Source organism: Puma concolor, chromosome C1 (genome assembly GCF_028749965.1).
Source record: "Puma concolor isolate L17-30 chromosome C1, mPumCon1.1.hap2, whole genome shotgun sequence".
Lineage (NCBI taxonomy): Eukaryota > Metazoa > Chordata > Mammalia > Carnivora > Felidae > Puma > Puma concolor.
In genome coordinates, this window is record NC_141674.1 from 162,424,485 (window position 1) to 162,446,999 (window position 22,515).

The window sequence follows — 22,515 nt, forward strand, 5'->3', positions numbered from 1 at the left end:
AACAGTAACATGTGGCCAAGAGAGCCACTCAAGAACACTCCCTGGGGTGTGTAAGGAAGATGGCTCATACTGTCTATTAGATCATGCTCTTCTAGAATATAAGCATTAGCATTTGTTAGCTGTCAAGAAGCACTTATATATTATTTTGTTTTATCCTAATTGTGACTTGATGTGGTAATAATAATAAACAAAATCAGTGATGCCTAATGCTTACTGTGGGCTTGTCATAATGCTTAGTAGCCATTTGTCTCATCTAATCCACCTAACAACCCTGGCTAGTACAGATTACTGTCCCATTTTATAAGTAAGAAAACAAAGATTTAACGAACTTGCCCCAGGTTAGATGGCTAATAAAGTAAAGGAGTTAGGATGACCTAAACTAGTCTCATCTGACTCCAGACATCATGATTTGTACCATGCTGTTTCTCTCTCTTACTGTCCTAAGATCAAGAATATCAAAAACAAACCAGCCAACCAACCAAATAAGCAAGCCAATAACCACATAAACGAGCAAAAAGACCCAGTTTCAACCTCCTTTAATGGAATATATGTGAGAAAAATGCTTATGTTCGTTGGAGAGCAGTAGCCCAAATTAGTATAGAGTACTTACTATTCTCGCTGACACTGAGAAGAAAGGGAATCTATAACATTGAGTTAAATTCAACAAACATGAAGTGCTTCCTGTGTTGGTCATGCTTCTTATGAGACCCTGAGGTGAAAAATCAAGAGATACATAAGAAAAGAACATCCTCTTATACAAGAAAGCTACTCTTCTTATTATATTCCCTCATGCTATTACATATCATTTCCTACAAGAAATGGCCTGTTGGAAGGTAATCCCTCTAGTTACCTGAGACACGTTTATTATTCTGTATAGATCATGATGTGAAAGGACATCCTCCTAAAAAATGTCTTCTCCATTTCAATCTCAGCCCACTTCACAGGGAGAGTCATGTTAATGGTGCATCATGCTAAGATGATCAAATAGTCCAATCTCTAAATGCACTGGGAAGTCTGGGTGAAAGGTAATCCCACCTGTGTTTTCCCTGCAATTTGTTTTTGTTGTGATTGACTTAGAGAAAATGAAGTATGGTATATTATGTGAGTCAGCTTTTGGATATTTGATTTATGACAAAAACTAAAGAAGAATCCAAAATTAGTTTTGTCTAAGGAACTCTCATGTGTAGTATAAAGTGAATATCTTAAATAAATGTAAGATCTTTCTAAGCATGCTAGTGATGAACGTTTAGTTCTTTTTACCACATAGACGTGGGGTTTTTTTTAATTTTTATTTTTATTATAGGAGTGCTCTTTGTCTGGAGATGAATCCAGAGGACTTTGTATATACATTTTTTATACAACTTGAAGATAATGTGCACATCAAATGCTTTTGCTGCACTAGGTATTTTGTTTACATATGTGAAAATTTATCTAAAGGCCGGAATGGTATGGGATATTCACAATAAAACACCAAACACACAGTCGTGGGAGAGGTCAGGAGGAAGAATTACATGAGCCACATATTTGAAGAAAACCAAACCCCATTTACTGGTACCATATGTTATTCTTTACTAAACTTATTTTTTCTTAAGAACTACAATTTTTTCCAGTTTCCAAATGTAGGCAATACATAAGATTGTCTCCTAACCCTCCCCCTGATCCCCATGTACCAAACAGAGAACAGCCCCCTCCTTCTATAGATCTCCATGTCCCCAACTCCAAATTATCAGTGATAAATTGAGGATCTCCATTTATACTTTTACTTTTCATGAAAGAAATATATTGTGGAAATAATTATGGTGAGTTAGAAGAAATTATTCAGTTTCCTTATAAAGTCAGTATTTTCTATGATCTTAAGCTTTAAGGAGAAACTTCCATTTATTCACAGAATATTTACTGAATATTTAGCAGGGGCACATCATCATTCAGATAACATCCAAAAAATATATGTACCTTGGGCCCAAGTATATGTCTTAATTGAAGAGATAAGTCACATACATATGAAAGATTGAGGATTAATATAAAAATTAAAAGTACTAACATTAGGGGGGAAATTAATGGTCCACAGAATGATGAAATGATCTATGTCACACCTTCTATCCTGTTAAGTGCTAAATACCTGTTTTCTTTCTCGTACTTTGTCTTGTGTTTCATGTGTAATTCAAAGCTTGTGTAAAATCTTCCTCCATTGAAACTTTGAGCATGAGGTGACTTATGATCAGATTATCCATGGGTCTAAATTACTTCCTGTGTATCTTCCTTTCCATTAAGCATTTGTGTTTACTTGCTTTTTGCTTGTTTATGATTTTATTCCTGTGAGAGCTCGTTCAGAGATTCTGAGCAGGAATGTAGCTATTTACATGTCTTTACAGAAAGATTTTTCTTTAAGGAAAAAAGCTGTTCTTTTAACTGAGCATGCAAATCTAAAAGACAAAGGAGTAAATGGACATCCACCTACCAGACAGATTAACCAAATCAACCTGGTATCAGTGGAGTACTATGTTTCTACTTGATCTCCTACACAACAGTTATTCTACCCACTTAGCGATGAAGCATTTGTTCTTTGGTCCTCTATGACTTTCTCTTCATACTTTTACTGTCCACTTTACTTCCTAGCATTATGTGCAGTGTTGGGGTGGACTACTCAGTAATGGTCAAGTCTTTTTTTTTTTTTTTTTTTAATTTTTTTTTTCAACATTTATTTATTTTTGGGACAGAGAGAGACAGAGCATGAACAGGGGAGGGGCAGAGAGAGAGGGAAACACAGAATCGGAAACAGGCTCCAGGCTCTGAGCCATCAGCCCAGAGCCTGACGTGGGGCTCGAACTCCCGGACCGTGAGATCGTGACCTGGCTGAAGTCGGACGCTTAACCGACTGCGCCACCCAGGCGCCCCAGTAATGGTCAAGTCTTAAAGGATTGAGTAGAAAGTCCATAGCCAGTGACTGTTAAATGGTGGGCACTCAATTTATATTTACTGAATAAACAATCGTAAACACTTACATGTTGATTTAACCAAAATTAACATTACAAAGAAAATCCAATGGAAAAACACCAAGTGAAGTAGACCTTTCCTTCCCCTTTCTCAGGGTGTTTCTCAGGGAAACTATCTTGAGATGCCTGGGTATCCCTAGTGCAGCCTCCTGTTTTTATAGTTGAGAGGTCCACAAGGAGCTCCAAAGAGTTTTAAAGGATTTTCCCCAGGCCATCATGCAAGGCAGTTGGCAGAGTCAGACCAGCCTTGGTATTTCCCCATTGCTGGCCCAGTTCTGCCTGTTTAGCAGAAATCTCTGAACAGGAGTTACAAGAACATGTGATAATTGGATTAACTGGGTTTCCAAAACTATTTTGGGGATCTGTTGAGAGTCACGGACCCTCTCCTTCAAAAAACTGCATACATATAAAACTTTGTATATAATTACAGACATGAACTTCATGAATCTCATCCAATGACAACCATCTAGGATTCATGATCCCCATTTCAAGAAGTCCTGGTACAGGTGGCACTTGACAGGAAACATTCTGCCTATTTCAGAGCCCTCCTATACTCTAATTACACTTGAGTAATTACGAGACCATACAATGTGGATAGTTACTACCAGTTCTCAAAATGCCCATTTAGAATTTAATTATTAACGAGGGAACAATTCCGAAAGCAGACATCCAAATCTACACGTTGGCTGAACACACACCCGCACACCCACACCCACTTCTGAACATAAACTATTAATTAAAAAAAAAATCTACTTTACTCAATATAAAGGCAGTTTAATGACTTGAAATTTTAGATTTCCTATAACTACCTAATCCTCCATTTAAAATTTTGTGGTGTCCCTCTCTTCCTATCATTTTTTATATTAATCACCTGCCATAGTGTGTGTCACTTATTAAGTGCCTCCTGTGTGCATTTTACTCTAGAGGCTAGAAAATTAGTTATGCAGCAAGTATATATAGACCATCTGCTATGTGTAAGACATTCCGAGAGATGATGGGAATGGGTACCCTAGAAGATACAGCATGGTCTTTTTTCTCATGGTCTTGGGTCTTTATTGAGTGCTACTCAATAAAGTAGCTACTCAATACAGCTACTCAAGCTGTAAGCAAGAGAGACAGAGACAAAAATCACTTTTAGATGAGGTTAACAACATGAAGGAGGTGGGGGACTATACTGGGCTTTGGAAGGTAGGTGGGATTTGAGAAGGCCAAAAAGAGGGGGACGGTATTTTAGTCTAGTCCAGTTATCTATTGTTACATAACAAACTATCCTAAAGTTAGTCATTTAAAACAACCACACTCTTTTATTTTGCTCACAAATCTGCAGTTTGGATAGGACATGACAGGGGGTAGGGGTGAGAGAGAACATCTTATCTCTGTTCCACTTGGGATCATTTGGGGGCAACTCAGAGGACAGCTAGGGGCTGGAATCAGCTAAAGCCTCCCTGCTGGCATGTCTGTTGGTTGATGCTGGTTGTCAGCTGGTCCCAGCTCAAGCTAGTGACCAGACCACTACATGTGGCCTTTGCACATGGCTGCTTAGCTTCCTCCCAGCAAGGAGACTAGGTAACAAGAACCAGTGTCCCAAGAGAAACAGGCAGAAGCTCCTTAAATCTGTAAGTCATCCATTGCCACTTTATTTTGATCATAATTACAGATGCGTTCAGACTGAAGGAGAGGGAACATAGGTGCAACCTTTAACGCATTAAAGTCACATTGTAGAAAGACCATATGGGATAGGAGATAGTGTTATGACCTTTCTGCAAAACACAGTCTGCCACACAGGCCATGGAGTTATAGCAGTGATATTACAGAGGTGGTGAAGTTAAAGGCGCTGGGAAATCAGTTGGAGAATTTGTGGATAGGAGCCTGGGGAAAATGGGTAGGAATCTAAGCCAAAGAATGTGGACTTGGATCTGCTGATATTGGCAAGTCTTTAGAGTTTTCCCTGTAATCATAGTGCTAATTAACAAGAACGATCTGGCTGTAGAATGCTCCATAGTATGAGGGAGAGGTTGAAGGTGGCACAGTAGCTGGGCATTTATCACGGTAGTCTAGATATGCTGTGATGAGGCCATGCCTAGGGTGAATATAGGCCAGAAAAAGGAGGTGAGTATGTGAGATGTTGGTTGGGAATACAGGACCCAAAGTAATTGGATAAGAAGACTAAAGGAAAAGAATAAGGGGTAATGTCACTCTTTAGAGCTAAGTAGAAATATAGACACTTATCTAGTCTTAAGGACATGAGGTTATTTATAATCTCTATCCCATTTGTGAATATTCATATTCATATATATCATTGCAGCCATTTTGATTTTGACTTTGTGTTTGATTTTGAGATTGTGGGTTTGAATCCCCATTTATAGAAGAGAAAATTAAGCAATTACCCAAGTGTCCCATACTAGAATCTCTTCTCTGTAAAGGCCAATCTGTGAAGGCCTTCTCTGTGACTGCCACTAAATCTTGAAATCTGTGCACATTTAATATTCACAGAAATAGATCTTGCTCTGACACCAGGTGGTTGGTTAGCTTATATCCGAACAGCTGCTAGTACTTTTACCATGAAATTGTTAAGGCTCTTAAGGCAGGGTTCATATAGTATTTGTGTTATTTGCCTTAGATATAGAAGAAGCTTGAGGTAATAGATGGCTCAGTTGGTTAAATGTCTGATTCTTGGTTTCGGCTCAGGTCGTGATACCATGGTTCATGAGTTTGAGGCCCATGTTGGGATCTGTGCTATGAGCGTGGAGCTTGCTTGGGATTCTCTCTCTCCTGTTCTCTCTGCCCTGCCCTTGCTCGTACTTTCTCTCTCTCTCAAAAATAAATAAATAAACTTAAAAATATATGTAAGATCTCTCCCTCTAAATAAATATATAAGCTTTAAAAGTACATAAAAAAGAAGCTTAATCTTTGAGGTTAAATGCAATTGATATATATATATATATATATATATATATATATATATATATATGGCAAAAACTCTTCTTGTACATACAAGTTAGGCTGTATTTTATGCTTGGTTAGCATACACCACTGAGTAAGTCTGTATGCTCTGTCTTGCCCAGCACCCAGGGAGACTTGGAGCAGGCACAGCCTCCCAAGGGCAGAATGGCTATGACCTCACCCTGTCCTCTCTTGGAAATCTCATCTCAACGACCTAGGTTGGGCTTAGGAGACCTGGGGCAGAAGCTGGGGTTCAGTCTCTAATGCCTGTTGATAGTTTTCAGGTGCCACCTGGGAGAACGGGCCTGGAGAATAAGGACACACTTCCATCTCAGGCTTTTCTACTGTGAAGGCAGTCTCTGCTTTTCATGGAGTGAAAATTACTTCTGGACTTCTCACCTCCTCTCATTTGCCTCCTTCCTGTCCGACACCCCATGGTGAATCAGCTGTATGCTCTCAAGCATGAGATTCAATTACTTTTATTGTTAGGCTTGGCTATGATTGTCTTTAATAGTCAGAAAATTATCCAGCATCTAAAAAGCACAATTAGAAAATTCAGCCACAGTGTGTCCCTGTGAGTTTTGGCTGGCAGCAAAGAAGTAATTCTTCGGAGGAGTTCTTGTAGACATTTGGCATTTAGTACTAGCTCTCTGAATTTTATTTCACAAATGGAAACCTGAGGGTTTTTTTTTTTTTCACACTCCATTCAGTAGCATATTTTAGCCAATCTCAAAATGAAAGTATCAGTTTAATGTCATCCTTGAGGTAGAAAATATTTTATAGCTGAGAATCCTTACTTTCTATGTACAACACCAGTCAAATATATGAATACTAAACATGTTCAGACTGGTTCTAGGCCTAAATATATTGGCATCCTTGGGAAATTTACTTAATTCATAAGCAACTTGTTTTCTTATTGGGAAGAAGCAAAGAAAGATTGTCTGATCGGAATACTAACTAGTACAAATGATAATGGTGAAAAGAAGTACTCTAGGAATTATTGTAGATGATAGCGACCCAGGGCATTTGCAATAAGGATCACGTGGAAGTGATTCTAGGCCAGGCTGGAAAGGTTTTGGATTATATGGGAACAGGGAGTCTTAGAGCTTTATGGACCTAAAGTATTTTTGACAAACAGCAAGTGTTTCCTAATATGCCATGGCTAAATCTGCGACAGGAGAAGTCATTGCCTCCTACACTTTCGGGGAGCAGGAAGCCATGGCAGCAACACTTAATGAATGGCCTTGACAGTTCAGGGAACGTCCCTGCGTGAGTTGTTTTGAATGATGCCAACCGGTTTCAAGTGCACAGGATTAAAATGCAAACCAAACCCAGATTTTTTTTTTAATTAATATCTGATGTTTGCCAATCAGAGGAAAGGTGATAGAGTACAGCACACAAATTTCTGAGAGCTGTGTTGTCACCTGGACTAAGACATCCTTCTGTGAGATGGCCAGGGACAGCAGCTGGCCCTTCTGTGGCTACCAGGGAATGGATTTGACAGATGAGAGGAAAATGTGAAAATATTCCTCAGACGTGGCCACAACTTTTGGTAAAATGCATAAACATAAAACTTACCATTTTTGTCATTTTAAGTGTACAATTCAGTGGCGTTAAGTGCATTCAAAATGTTTTGCAAACATTACCACCATTTGATTCCAGAACTTTTTCATCACTTCATAAGGAAACCACATACCAATTCAGCAGTCACTCCCCGTTCCCCTCTCCCTCCAGCCCTGGCAACCATTAAGCAGGCTTTTTAGGAAGGGCCCTGAGGTTAGGAATTAGGAGATGGGAGTCTTTTCAAATCTGGGCTTCTGTCTTCGTGTTTTCCAACAACATAGCAGCTTCCTCATAACAGCATGATGGCAAACCTATAATTTATGACTCCCTTCACAAAACTTTTAAAACAACTTTAGTGAAGTGCATTTATATATCATAAAATTCACCCATTTCAAGAGTGTGATTCAATGGGAACCTGTACAAGGTGGTGTAACTATCACCACAGTCCAGTATTAGAACCGTTTCATCCTCCTGCTTATGTCCCTCATGCTGTTTATAGTTAAACCCATCCCACCCCCAGCCCCGGGCAACCACAGATCTACCTTCTGTCTCTATAAATTTGCCTTTTCTGGACGTTTCATTTCAGTGTGATCATGTGATGTGTGGTCTCCATTTCTGGCTCCTTTCACAGAATATAACATTTCTGGAATTCATCCACAGTGTAGTATATGTCAGCAGTTCTTTTTTTCATTGCAGTATTCCATTGATTGGATGTACCACATTTTACCTATGCACTCACTTGCAAACATTTAAGGGCCCGGCATACTTTCTTTGTGCAATTCCACTACACTGTGCAAACATTTTTGAGGAAGTTTCTTGTCTGCAACTTCTAGAGGGTTATGTTGTTGGATGTCCTCTAATATGCTCACTCACTAAGGTTCATCCAACATGAGTCCCAGGAGCAGATCCACATTCTTAGATCATTCATTTATTTAGCAAATATTTTTTGAGTGCTCACGGCATACTGTGCTCTCTGCTAGACACAAAGGATATGTTCTAGCACTCTTGGGATTTCTGCTGTAATGCAGAGATTCTTCACACCATGCACAGCTCCCCTTCTGGTGGGTTGAAGGAGCAGGCACATTCTATTGGGACTGATACTCAGTCACAGGCAGCTTTCTCTCTGTTTCCTTCCCTGAACTTCTCACTCTTGAAATACTCAGTGCTCCTCTCAGATGCTCCCATTTCATCCTGAGTCTCCAGCAAATTCTGTCTGATGTCTCTTCTACCTCTGGAATGTGATAAAACTTGGGGATGGAATGGTCTCATTGTATGCCTTGAATGTGTAAATGAATGATGAATGAATGACTCCCACTGATGAATGAATAAAGGAATGAATGAGCAAATAGAAAAATTAGGGGCACTGACCTCTTCAGATCTTGACTTCTAGACATACTTGTTCCCTCTCTTGTTAGAGTCAGGGGTTGCATGATTCCCTCTCTAGAATGAAGGCAAAAGTACATAAGAAGAAATACAGTAATCTGATGTTCCCTCTGCTCCTTGAAACAGAGGCTTGACATCAACTTCTTATCACTGTCATTGATATTTTAATGGTATCCCTAGGGTCACTCTCCAGGCAGACTATTTAGGGAAACAATATGAAAATGGTCTTGCATGGCTGGGTGACCTGGCCCAGATGCCAAAGGTAGTGACTTACAATGGCTTCTCCAGGCCCCTCCCTGCTCCATTCTGCCACCACCCGGCTCATGATGCTCTTAGCTTCCTCTTTGACTCCTGTCCTGGGTCATCCTGCCTGACCAGAAAGCCAGAAGCAAAGGGGACAGGACACACACTGTGTATTCCTGTGGGACACTGGGCAGAAGGTGGAAGAGGGAAGACCCAGGAGGCTAAACCAGGCAAGGTGCTTCATGTGGAGAAGAAAACAGGTGGTTCTGTGAGGGCTTTACTGCTTGCATTCTGGTGGCTGGGGTGTAATCAGAGCCCCATTATAACTACTGGGACAAAACATTAAAAGGGGAAGAGACATGGACATGTCTAGTTTCAGAGATTACTTAAGGTTACTTGAAGCTTTAAAAATAGATAATAATATTTTTAAGATTATGTTATTTTATAGGACTAAATACATATGTGTTATCTACTTTAATGAGACCATGTTTTAGCCTTGTCCATCTATGGATAATTCTGGAGATTTTCCTTTATTTCTATGGTCACTGGTTGGGGCCCATTGGTTTGGTCCATCATACAAATGTACTTCATGGATGGTGGACATCATACTCCTGTTGAGGGTCTACTATGGGTTACTATGTCCGTCCACCCCTTACAGAAGGTCTCTTCATCCTTGGATGAGCCATAGCCTGCTGGGTTCCATTTCTTACTGGCAGAGAAATATTGAGATGCTAGTTGGATAGAAATTACCTTGGGTTTGGGTTGATTCCGTTTTTGCTTAGCATCTTTACCATTTAAAATGTGCTCATTTTGAGGTACCTCAAATACATTTTATCTGTTCTAAATTCATATACAGAGATAACTTCTCTCTGAGCCAGCTCCAACAAAAATACAGTGACACCTGGTACTAATCTTGTGAATCAAAAGTCGAGTGTACATTCTTTTCTTTTTTTTCCTTCTTGACACTTTGCTTTTAATTTATACTAGATCCTTTTTGTTGAGTTAGTAATTTCATTTTAAGTATAGAAATCAAGTTTAATTAAAGCTTTCTTGCCATTTAAAATAATAATTTGTTTATTTAGCATTCTTAATTACCTTGGGTAAATTGCCTATAGAGGCTCACCTAATTCATTTGTTTGTTCAAATTATTACTGTCATTTGCATATTTTGAAAGACACCACTTTAATGAAACAGTGAGGTGAAGTCAGGGCAGATGATTCCTCTCTGTGGCAAATGCTAAAGCGATGGTCTTTCTGCTTTAGTCTGTTTGTTCAGCTGGAAGGTGTGCATCATCCTACTGAGTTTTCACAAAAGATCAAAGTTTTAAAAAGCTTCAGTATTGGAAAATCATTAGTAATGAAGTGTCTGGGAGGCATGGCAATATGATGAATTGAACAGCATTCAATTCAATTGAACAGTCCAGCCAGGGACTGCCACTTACACAACCTCCTTTAGCTTCTTAGAATGAATGCAAGCATGCCTCTCCTTAACCCCAAGATATGTCTTTGCAGACTTGTGGCTATAGATAACATTTCTAATGCCTTTGAAGAACTTAAAATAATTTGTTGAAAGACTTTCTGTTATTAGTGGGAAAATGTGATGTTGCACAAAGGCAACAATTTTATTCTGAGGGTATTATAACCATTTATCGGTGTTAATAAATAACCACCTGTAAGAGAGGAGTTTAGAGAACTTAAAATGATAAATAAGTGAGAATGATTTCTTATTTGCTTATCAGTTATTTTAAGTATGGGTTTTAGCTCATAATCTTTGGGAGTGCTATTTTGACTGTTCTTTGGGAGCTTTTCTTTTTTTTATTATGGAGGAATGAGGGATTTCTTCATAGTTCTTGACAAGTTTGCAGGATAACTTGGTTGAATCTGTTTCTGATTTATTGATTTTAAGTCAATCCCAAGCCTCCTAAACTTTAGAAACTGATTCATAGTTCCCACTATTAAAAAGAAACCCAATTTGATAGAGCATAATAGAACACATTGCATTAAGTATCTCCAGGTTTCCTATTGCCTATAACGAAAATGTGGAAAACATTCTAACAAGAGCCCTTCATTAGTGTTAGTTATATACTAAAAGCATCTCTGAATGATGTGGCCCCAAGGCATATCTCAAATAGGAAACATTCTCCTTTTTATACTAATGGATTATTTGTAGAGAAAGCGTATATGCATCTTATGAAACACTAGTAATGAAAGTAAATGAATGCCAGAGCCAGTTTTTGATGTTTGCACTCCAATTTAAAGTCTATGATAAAGGCAGGAAGTCTGCTCCTTTCTGAGCCTGGTTGAGCCTGGATCCTTCTCTTCTCTCTTTGTTCATGAAGGCACAGCCCCTTGTCCAGCATTAATAGGGCATGCACTTTTAGACCTTCTCTCCGTTGTAGCAGAAAAGATGCTATCCTGACACTCAAGAATCCTGCCGTGATGATGTAGTAACCCTGTGACCTTGGGCAAGTTACTTCCATAGACTCATTTCTTTACCTGGGAAGTGGTTGTCTGTAGATGAATTAGACATTTTAAAAGGTCATTTTAATTAAAGTCTGTGCTTCCAGTGGTAATAGATTGTCTCTGATCTATATTCCTCCCCATGGTCTCCACACATGCAGGGGTGGGAGTTGGGGAAGCTAATTCCTGGAGTCGAGGTACAGTGAGAAGGTATGAATTAGAGAAGAGCAGACCGGCTCACAGGTACATCAAGCTCACTGCCTTATCATGCTCTCAGTTCTGATGAGCCTCCTGTGACCATACGCTGAATCTGATCTGACCTGGGTTTGTAACTCTCCCATTCCCCATTAGGGGTAGAGGGAGGTGGGGGCACTGGGAAGGATCTTAGAGAGGCAGATATCTGGAATATGCTCTTGATGTCTAACATAAAACTCTACCTTTGTTTAAAAAACACAAAAGAATTCATTTTCTCTTGTTTGACTTAGAAAATAAAAGGAAGGACTCTAAACATTGTGACTTTCAAATTTTGATTTTTTTTTTTGCATTAGTAAGGGATTTTATTTTACCTTTCAAATTACAAAAATATCAATAAATATTAAAAATTCAAACTATAGGGGAGCCTGGGTGGCTCAGTCTGTTGACTGTGCAACTTCAGCTCAGATCACGATCTTGCAACTCTTAAGTTCAGGCCCCATGTCTGTCGGGCTCTGTGCTGACAGCGCAGAGCCTGGAGCCTGCTTTGGATTCTGTGTCTCCCTCTCTTTCTCTCACTCCCCTACTCACGCTCTGTTTCTCTCCTTCAAAAATAAATAAACATTAAACATTTTTGTTTTAAAAATTCAAACTATATGCAAAGGATATTAAGCAAAAAATGAAAGTCCTTTTTTTAATTAAAAAATATTTTTTAAATGTTTATTTTATTTTGAGAGAGAGAGAAAGTGGGAGGGGCAGATGGGGGGGGGAGGAATAGAATACTAAGCAGGCTCCATGCTATCAACAGAGCCCAATGTGGGGCTCTATCCCATAAACTGTGAGATCAGCCTGAGCTGATATAAAAAGTTGGACGCTTAAATGACTGAGTCACCCAGGCACCCCAAAAATGAAAGTCCTTTCTACTCCCATTATCTAGAGCTATCTGCTATTAACACTTTCATTTGGATATTTCAGACATTTTCCTGTGCACATATCAATGCAATTATCATATATGCATATCTTTTTGCCTTAAAAATTGAATTGTACTGTAACTACAGTTATACCAACTTCTTTTTTTTTACTTAAACGTCTTTCATAGATACTCTGCTGTGAGAGTACTTACAGATCACAGCAAGATATGTATTCATTAAAAACAACTGGACTTGTTTATGTGAGTATGTAGACATAATAAATCATACATAAAAGCAGTAACACTGTAGACAGTGTCAAACTATAACACACTTCATCTTTCTGTTTTTGGAATGTTAGTGAGAATTAGCCATTCTGGTGTTCCTTGCCCTGAACTTTTTCATAATCTGGGCCCCAGAATGAGGGTAACTTGATTCCTTGAAGTAGCTCTCTATTAGCTATTCTGATGAATAAATACTCATCGTCAGTAAGCTAATATGTAACCCTTCCTGATTTTATATTTAGGTATATGTAGTTTTAAATTTTGCTTAATGCTTACATAGTGTGTGTCAGGCACAGTTCTAAACACATTTCAAACTGAAACTCACTTGATTCTTTTAACAACTATATGAGGTAGCTACCATTATCCCATTTTGATTTCTTTGTGGTTTTTCTATCTACACAATTACGTTATCTGACAAAAGTGGGCGTCTTATTTTTTTCTTTCTAACCTTTATGCCTTTTATTTATCTTTCCTGCCTTGTACTGTTGAGGACCTCCAGCCCAGGGTGAATAGAATTGGTGAGAGTGGACATCCTTTCCTTGTTACTGATCTTGGGGAAAAGCATTCAATATGTTACCACTAAATAAGATAACTACAGATTGAGGAGATCCCCCTTCTGTTTTTAGTTTGCTGAAAGTTTTGATCATGAATTGGTATTGAATTTTGTCAGACTCTTTTCTGAGTATATTAACATTCTATATGGTTTTTCTCTTTTATTCTGGTAATAGTATCAATTATAATAATTGGTTTTTAAATGTTAAAACTGTATTACATTCCTGAGATAAACCCTACTTGGTCATGATGTAAAACAGGATGATTATCTTTATATATTACTCGATTTTATTTGCTAATATTTGCTAAGAATTTTTGTGTCTATATTTGTAGACACTGAGCCATAATTTTCTTTTCTTATAGTATCTTTTTCAGATTTGGTATCAGGATTATGCTGGCCTCATACAATGAGTTGGGCAGGGTTCCATCCTGCTCAGTTTTCTCAAAAAAGTTTGTGTAAGATTAACATTCTCTCTTCCTTGAATATGAAACCATTTGTGCTGGAGTTTTCTTTATGTGAAGGATGTTGGAAGTATATTCAATTACTTTAATAAGGATTGAGCTGTTAAGACTTTTAATTTCATTTTGTGTTGCTTTTGGTAAATTCTATTTTTCGAATGTGTCCAGTTTATCTAAATTTCCAAGTTCACTGGCACAAAGTTGTTTATCATACTTATTATCCCTCAATATAGTCGGGTCTGTAGAGACATCTTTTTCATTCTTGATATTGGTAGTTTGTATTCCCTCATTTTAGTTTTATTTCAATCTAGCTAGGAATTTGTCAAATTTGTTGATATTGCAATGAACCAACTTTCAGTTTTCTTGATTTTCTCTATTGCTTTTCTGTTTTTCTATTTCATTGATTTATGCTCTTTTAAAAAACAATTTTCTTTTTTCTATTTCCTTTGGATTTGTTTTTTATTCTACCTTCTCAGAAACTTGGGTCATTGCTTTTATACCTTCATCCTTTTCTTTTTATTTTTTTGTGTGGGTTTTTTTTTTTTTTTTTTTTTGAGAGAGAGAGAGAGAGAGAGAGAGAGAGAGAGAGAGAGAGCAGGGGAGGGACAGAGGGAGAGGGAGAGGGAGAGAGAGAATCTTAAGCAGGCTTCCTGCCCAGCACAGAGCCTGACATGGAGCCAGACATGGGGCTGGATCTCATGATGGTGAGATCATGACCTGAGCTGAAATCAAGAGTTGGGTGCTTAATTGACTAAGCCACCCAGGAGCCCCTACCTTTATCCTTTTCTACTATAAGCATTTACAGCTATAAATCTCCCTCTAATTACTGAACTATGGCACACGAATTTTGATATATTGTGTGCTCATTATTATTTACTTCAAAATACCTTTGCTGCGATTTCTTCTTTATTTTCTTTTTCAAAAAAATTTTTTTACTGTTTGTTTATTTTTTTTTTTTAAACGTTTTTTTTTTTTTTTATTTTTGGGACCGAGAGAGAGACAGAGCATGAACGGGGGAGGGGCAGAGAGAGAGGGAGACACAGAATCGGAAACAGGCTCCAAGCCTGATGCGGGGCTCGAACTCACGGACCACGAGATCGTGACCTGGCTGAAGTCGGACGCTTAACTGACTACGCCACCCAGGCGCCCCTGTTTGTTTATTTTTGAGAGAGGGAGAGACAGAGTGTGAGCAAGGGAGGGGCAGAGAGAAGGAAACACAGAATCAGAAGCAGGCTGCAGGCTCCGAGCTGTCCGCACAGAGCCTGAAATGGCACTTGAATCCACAAACCGCAAGATCATGACCTGAGCTGAAGTTGGACGCTTAAACAGACTGAGCCACCCAAGCGCCCCTGACTTCTTTGAAGTTGTTATCAATTTCTAAATATTTGGGGTTTTCTGGATATCTTATTGTTACTATTTTTAGTTTAATTTAATTATAGTCAGAAAACATACTTGGTAGAATTTCATTCATTTGAAATTTATTGAGACTTGTTTATAGCACACCAAATTGTCTATCTTGGTGAATGTACCATGTACACTTGAAAAGAATGTGTATTCTGCAGTTGTTGGGTGCAGTGTTGTGTAAATGGCAATTAGGTTAGTGTAGTTGATAGTGATATTTAAGTCTTCCCTGTTCTCACTGTTTTTTGTTTTGTTTTGTTTTTGTCTTGTTGTTCTATTAATTACCAAGAAAACAGTCTTAAAATCTCCAACTACGATTTTGGATTTGTCTATTTATTCATTAATTCTGTCAATTTTGTTTCAAAATGCTCTATTTTTAGGCACATATGCACTTACTATTTTCTTCTTTCAGATGCCTTTTTTATCATTATCAAGTGTCTCTTTTTATGTCCAGTAATACTCTTCACCTTGAAATCTAGTTTATATGATATTAATATAGTCACTCCAGCTTTCTTATGCTTTCTCTTTTTCCATGCATTTATTTTCAGACTATCTGTTCCATGTATTTAAAGGTTACGGAGAACATACTTATGAGTTTTAATTTTTTATGCATTCTACAATTTCCATTTTTAATTAGAGTGTCTAGTCTGTTTACATTTAATATAATTGTTTATATGATTGGGTTTAGATTTACAAGTTCTCTATTTTTTTTCCTCTTTGTCCCATCTACTTTTTTGTTCCTCTCTCTTCCTTTCCTGACTTATTTTGGATTAACTGAATATCTTTTAGAATTCTGCATTAATTTGGTTTTTCAGAAAGCAGGTGCCAAGGTGAAGTTACAAGTGCTAGAGATTTGCAGGGTGCAATGCCATCAAAAGATAAAGAGGAGAGAGAGCAGGTATCTGACATCTGTGAAAGGAGGGGACAAGAAAGGAGGATAGGGTAGAAAGAACCTTAAACTGCACTGTGATTTTGAGAAAGTTTCTGCCAGCCTGATGGAGGATTTTGATCAAAGATTGCTGATAGATGAATATTGCACTGGGCAGAATTGGCCAAGTGCTCATATCCCTGTCATGTTCAGTTATTGGCTAACTGCAAAGAACATAGCTTTGATTCACTCACAGTGGATCCCTAAGGTGCTGCCATTAGATGCTGTCAGCTAACCACACTCCTCACAGCTGTCAAGTTTCTTCTAGAAGGGAGATCCAGGTGAGGCAGGTATCTTCATGGCTGCCTCAATTTCCATTTTAATTTTTTTATTGACTTTTTAATTGTATCTCTTTGCATTAATTTTTAGTGGTTGCTCTAGAGAGCACCATATATATTTTTAGCTTTTCACATTCTGCTTAGAGGTAATATTGTACTGCTTCATGTCAAGCACTGGAACATTGCAACGGCATAGTTTCATTTACTGGCTCCTTCATCTTTTGTGCTATATCGTCATCATGCTTATGTTATAAGCCCCACAATATAGTGTTATAATAACACTATAGTTTTTATAGTTTATAGAAAATAGTTTTATGTCTTTTAAAGAATTTCAAAGGAGTGTGTGTGTTTGTGTGTGTGTGTTTTACACTTACTCACATATTTACCATTTACCATTTTCAGTGGTCTTCATTCCTTTCTCTTTCTGTAGGTCCAAATAACCTTTTGTAGAATTTATTTTTATCCTGTAGAACTTTCTTCAACATTGCAAATAGTTTAAATCTGCTGGCTATTAAGTCTTTGAGGTTTTGTTTTTCTGAAAGTGTCTTCACTTAACCTTCATTGTCTAAGAATATTTTTGCCAGATATAGAATTCTAGCTTGACTGTTGTTGCTCCTGTTGGCACTACAAAGATGTCATTCTTTTATCTCTGAGCCTACATTATGTTTGATGAAAAATTAGTGTGGTTTTATCCTGTGTATGATATGCCATTTCCCCTGGTTGCTTTCAAGATTTTCTCTTTATCTTTGAATTTTAGCACTTCCAGTATGTGCCCTGGCATGGGTTTATATTTTGTTTTATTTTTATTTATCCTGTTTGGAGTTGGCAGAGAGTTTTGAATTTGTAAATTTATGTCTGTTTTTACAAATTTGGATTGTTTGAATTCTTTTCTTGCCTATTCTCTCTTCACCCTTCCTTCTGGGATTTCAATTACTCATGTGTTAGACATGCTATTATATGCCCCTGGACCTTGAGGCTTTGTTCATTCTTAAAGTTCTCTTCTCTATTTCTCAAATTGGATAATTTATATTGTTCTATCTTTAAGTTCACTGGTAACTTTTTATTATTTTTTTTCTCTAATCTGTTGTTAGGTCATCCAGTAAATTTTCTTTTCAAATTTTTCTTTGGGTTTAGAATTTCCAATTGTTTCTTTTTATAATTTCTCCTTCTCTGCTGAAATTTCTTTTATATCCTTTAGCATAGTTATAGTAACTGCTTTAAAAATCCTTGTCTACTAATTCCAATATCTTCATAATCTGGGAGTACGTCTCTGTGGATTCTCTTTTCTTTTGAGAATGGGTTTTCCTGTTTCTTTGCATATCTAGTAATTTTGGAATGTACCTTAGACATTGTGAGTGACATAGAGATTCTAAATTCTGTCATATACCTTTAAAGAGAATTGATTTTCTATTTTAGCAGGCAGTTAATTTAATGGAAGTCAGATTCCAACTTGGTCTTCCCTGTGATGGACATTAGCAGAAATATGTTTAGTTCTTGTCATCTTTGCTGGGATACTTGAGGTCTGCTCCACATATGTATAGTATTGGGAGTAGTAAGAGATTTTCTCAGATTTTATGTACTGAATTTGAGGCTTCTCCTCTGTGGTTGTCTTCTCTCTGGGATTTCCTCCCACATTTCATAGCTGCTGTCATCTCTGATTTCTTAGCTACAACATGCCAGAGATCTAGCTACCACGTGGAACTGACTAGGTCTCCCATTACATAAAAAGCTATAAAACATGAGTAATTTATCAAGAGCCATTTTTTCAAGTGTTATCTTCCCCTTTCACTCCTGCCTGCTCTTGGTCACTCTCCAGTGCCTTCAGATAGCTGTGTTTTTAAAGGTTTTTTTTTTTTTTAAGTTTATTTATTTTGAGAGAGAGGGTGGGGGGGGGAGAACATGAGTGGGGAGGTGCAGAGAGAGAAGGAGAGAGAGAATACCAAGCAGACTTTGCCCTGTTAGCACAGAGCCCAGCATGGGGCTTAATCTTGCAAACTGTGAGACCATGACCTGAGCCAAAATCAAGAGTCAGCTGTTTAGCCAACTGAGCCACCCAGGCGCCCCTGTTTTTTAATATTTTAATCCAGAGTTCATGATTGTTATCTGTGAAAAGGTTGGTCTGATAGGAGTTATTTTTATGACCAAAAGCAGAAGTCTGTTATCCCCCTTTATAGATGAATTTAAAGACACTCACACTACATTAAGCTTACGTACATTACCCAAGGTCATACAATTGGTAAGTGGCAGGGCTGTGATTTGAACACAAGTAGTTTGGTTCTAGAGTCTTAGGATTTGGTCCAAGGGTACACTTCAATGATATGAATTTTTAAGACAATGGCAGGAAGAATAGGACATATTCTTGGACTCATGGAGCCTTCTGGTGTTAAGTCCTTATGCATTGAACCGTTCTCAAGATCTCATTACTCAGTGGATACTTCTTATATCTTTGGGTGTGTACATTATTTCATGTACAAAGCTTACACACAAGTTGTATTAAAGGATTATGTTGTTTTTGGTTAATTGGAAAGTAGATCTTTAGTTATGAGAAATTTCATATTTTCAGGGTTCTGTGATGTACTCCTTGGGCCGCCTTACTTGGAAACTGGTGTAGTTTATCATGTCGTTCTTTTAGTGATTAAAATAAAGAGAACTTTTGAAGGAAAGTAATATCAACAGTAATATAATGAATGTTTAAAAATTATTTATTGATGAAATTCAAAACCACAGTTATGGGATAGTTGACTTTTAAGAAGGTAAGTTTAAGATAGATTTAGCTGATGTGAACCATAGACCTTGGAAGCATAACAGTAAGACCAAACTTGGGGCACCTTGGTGGCTTAGTCAGTTAAGCGTCCAACTCTTGGTTTCAGCTCAGATCATGATCTCATGGTTTCATGGGTTCAAGTTCTACATCAGGTTCTGCATTGGCAGCACAAAGTCTCCTTGGATTCTCTCTCCCTCTCTCTGCCCCTCCCCAACTCATGCTGTCTCTGTCTCTCTCAAAATAAATGAATAAACTTAAAAAAAAAAAAAAAAAACTTGAGCAGTACTATTCCTTCTTGATTGTTTCCCTTTTTCTCCTCTGGACTAAGTAGTTTCAGTTAACATTCATGAAATGATTCGTTTCATCTTATCCCTGTAGCCCTTGATTTTATCTTCACTTTGCATTTTAGAGCCTGGCTGGCTTCATGTTGATTTCACCATAGTTTGTAAGCTGATTTGTAGTGAAATCTTATTCACGTATGTTACTTTCAAACTAAAGGGAAGGGCCTATGTATTTGATTTTGGAATTCTCTCAGCATCCCACACCAGTGCTCGGATACCGCAGTCAAGCTGATTGGCCAGTAAAGAGCAGGGGTTCAATACTTGATTGATTGATGGTTCTGAATTCCAGCCACTCAGTTCTGGGAAGGTGGGCTTATCTTCTGAGTTTAATAAAACTGAGTCCTTGAAGGCCGTGATAAAGATTTTGGCTTTCATCCTAAGAGTAACGGGAAGCAATGCAGAGTTTTAAGCAGTTGAGCGACAAGCCCAGATTGGAATTTTTAAAATAATTACTCTGGATGTATGTGGAGCAGTTTAATATAACCCAGTTCTAGAGTGTACAAAATTAATGTAAATGATTAAATTTTAACCCAGAGATATAATCTAGAAAAACTAAACCCCAGATAGTCTTCAAGCAGAACCTCCAAGTGTTATTTCTCTCAACTACAATTTTGAAGAATAGTGAGAAGCAGAAAGTTTGAGACTGACTTTTTCTTTGGCAGGGGGGTGTGTGGGGGAGAGTCAAGGGCCTAGAATGTGAGTATTTTGCATTTCTGAAAAGAGACTTTATTTTTACAATGAAATATTAAAGCAATATGAATATCAAGGAATTAGGGAATTGAATATCAAAAAGCTACTAAAAATGACAAGTCTATATTTTATGCCTTTATGGAAAATATATGTCATAATTTATTAATTTGAAAAAGCAAAATTAAAAATGTAATATAATTATGAAAACAATCATGCTTTCTCTTAACAAAAATACACAAAAATAGAGATGAAACTTGTTATACTTTGTTATCCACCAAATCCTGTTGCTTAACAGCTGTTAAAAAGTTATGTTGCTTAAAATGAGAAAACAAACCTAATATTTCAGTAATCATTGGAAATCTGAGTTAAAATCGTTGAGATGCTGCTAAGAGAGCAAAATTTTCGAGAGATAAAAATGTACTCTGACATGTTTCTTCTTCCCAAACATTTGTGGAGATTGAAAAAATTCCAAATGTGTCTTGAAGAAAGGAATTGACAACTCCTGAATTAAATACAGTGTTTGGCTCCTGCTTCAGACAGTATTTATTGGTAGGTTATAACAAGGTTAATAACAATTTGTTTGCTTGATTCCCCCAAAGTTTTGTAGGATTTTGTACTTCTTGTGTATAACTTGCCAAATCATAGCACTCATATTCCTCATTAAAATTAACATTAAATTATGCATATGTAAAACAAACCTGGGTGGAAAAAGAAAGATTTGTCAGTAAAAAAAAGTCAGCAGAAGGTGCCCTAACAGTGGGCAATGAGTGGGGTATCAAGTTACTCTGTTTTTTGTAAACAGTGTCAATTCTGTATTCTGGGCTGAAAAACCTGGCAAATGACAGCTCTCCCTCGTATTTCCTGAGGTCATTTCGTACCAGTTTAAAGGATAAATCATAAATAGACCTTTGAACTAAGACAGTCTCGCTGGACCTATCCTTTTGCGACTAACTTCCAGTCTCAATGGGATATTGAAGGGGAGGCTCGATAGAATACACAGTGGAATCCTTGTCCGGGAATGAAGTGCCTGGCAATTGTTTCATGGAAAACAGGGAGGGGTGGGGGACAACAACCCTGCTCTGTTCACTGGCTCTTTAATTTAGATTACCAATGATAAAGCCGGGGCTACGGCTAAAGAAAGGTAGGATGCATACGCAGAAACATTAGTGCTAATATGCTGCAGAAAGACAAGATAAATCAGCCCAGCTCTCATACATCACTGAGGGAGAAGCTGATTGCAACTTGACCATGTGCCTGAGTAGTCCCATCAGTGAGAAGAGCAGAGCATGGATTAAAAAAAACTAGAATGTACCCTTAGGGCTACTGCCGTGCTGGACCTGGGAGAAGTGTCTGGTGTAAGTTTCAGCTTGTTTTATCCACGTATTTACCAGTGTGTTCCCATGCGGGGAGCTTGTTTCTCTTTCTGTGTTTTCATGGAAGCTTCAAGCATGTTTATTTACAGTCGTAGACTTCATTTTCTATGGATATAATATCAACCTAATAAAGTTCTTCATAGAGGACAGTTTAGCCCCGTGTTTATCCAGGAGAGAAATGTGAGAAAGTGATGGTTATCCTTACTGTCCATAGGAAGCCTGTGGGTGAGTTTTGTTTTTTGTTTTGCTTTTTGTTTCGTGGGGAGGTGAGGGTTACAAAGGTGGATTTTAAACTAAAAATTCAGTTCTTTTGCCATTCACTTAAAAAAAAAAAATGCAGTGGTAACCCAGCATTTCTTTCCTCCTGTGGTCTTTTGTTTTGAAAAACTGTGTTTGAATATGTAAGCCAGACTGCTTGGAATGCATTATATTTTATGACTGGGATGTTTGTATTGTTTCATATCTGTTATTAGACAAAATAATCATAAAGGGTGTTTTCTATGGACCTTTTTATATTCCAAAATTAAGTACAGATGGCAATTTCCAACAGTTTTAAAAATTTGTCAATTATTTAATTTAGCATCACTTAAGCATCTGCACAGGGAGAAAGCTGAGATGGTACAGAAGCTGAATAAGCATTGATTGCTCGTCTGAATTGCATCTTTAAAGTTTTCGCCTCAAATCTCTGATTTCACAGTTTATTTTTACCAAATTAGATTATCATATTTCATTATCAAGACTGCAAATGGGTGGAACTCTCT

At 37.7% G+C, this 22,515-nt stretch overlaps 1 protein-coding gene across 8 annotated transcripts in view; it reads left to right on the forward strand.

Moving 5' to 3' along the window:
- RAPGEF4 (Rap guanine nucleotide exchange factor 4) overlaps positions 1 to 22,515 on the forward strand; it is a 290,032-nt gene that overhangs the window by 90,253 nt on the left and 177,264 nt on the right. For 2 of the 8 annotated variants that reach the window (XM_086718916.1, XM_025912271.2), the window contains exon 1: positions 21,426 to 21,736. The exons of 5 other annotated variants lie outside the window; for them this stretch is intronic. Coding sequence is in view for 1 of the 3 variants with exons in the window: in XM_086718912.1 (XP_086575038.1) it covers positions 9,368 to 9,385 (18 nt within the window). In the remaining 2 variants the exon portion in view is untranslated. Of the gene's footprint in view, positions 1 to 9,115; positions 9,386 to 21,425; positions 21,737 to 22,515 lie in introns of those variants that run through there. One more of the 8 variants, XM_086718912.1, reaches the window with a different exon arrangement.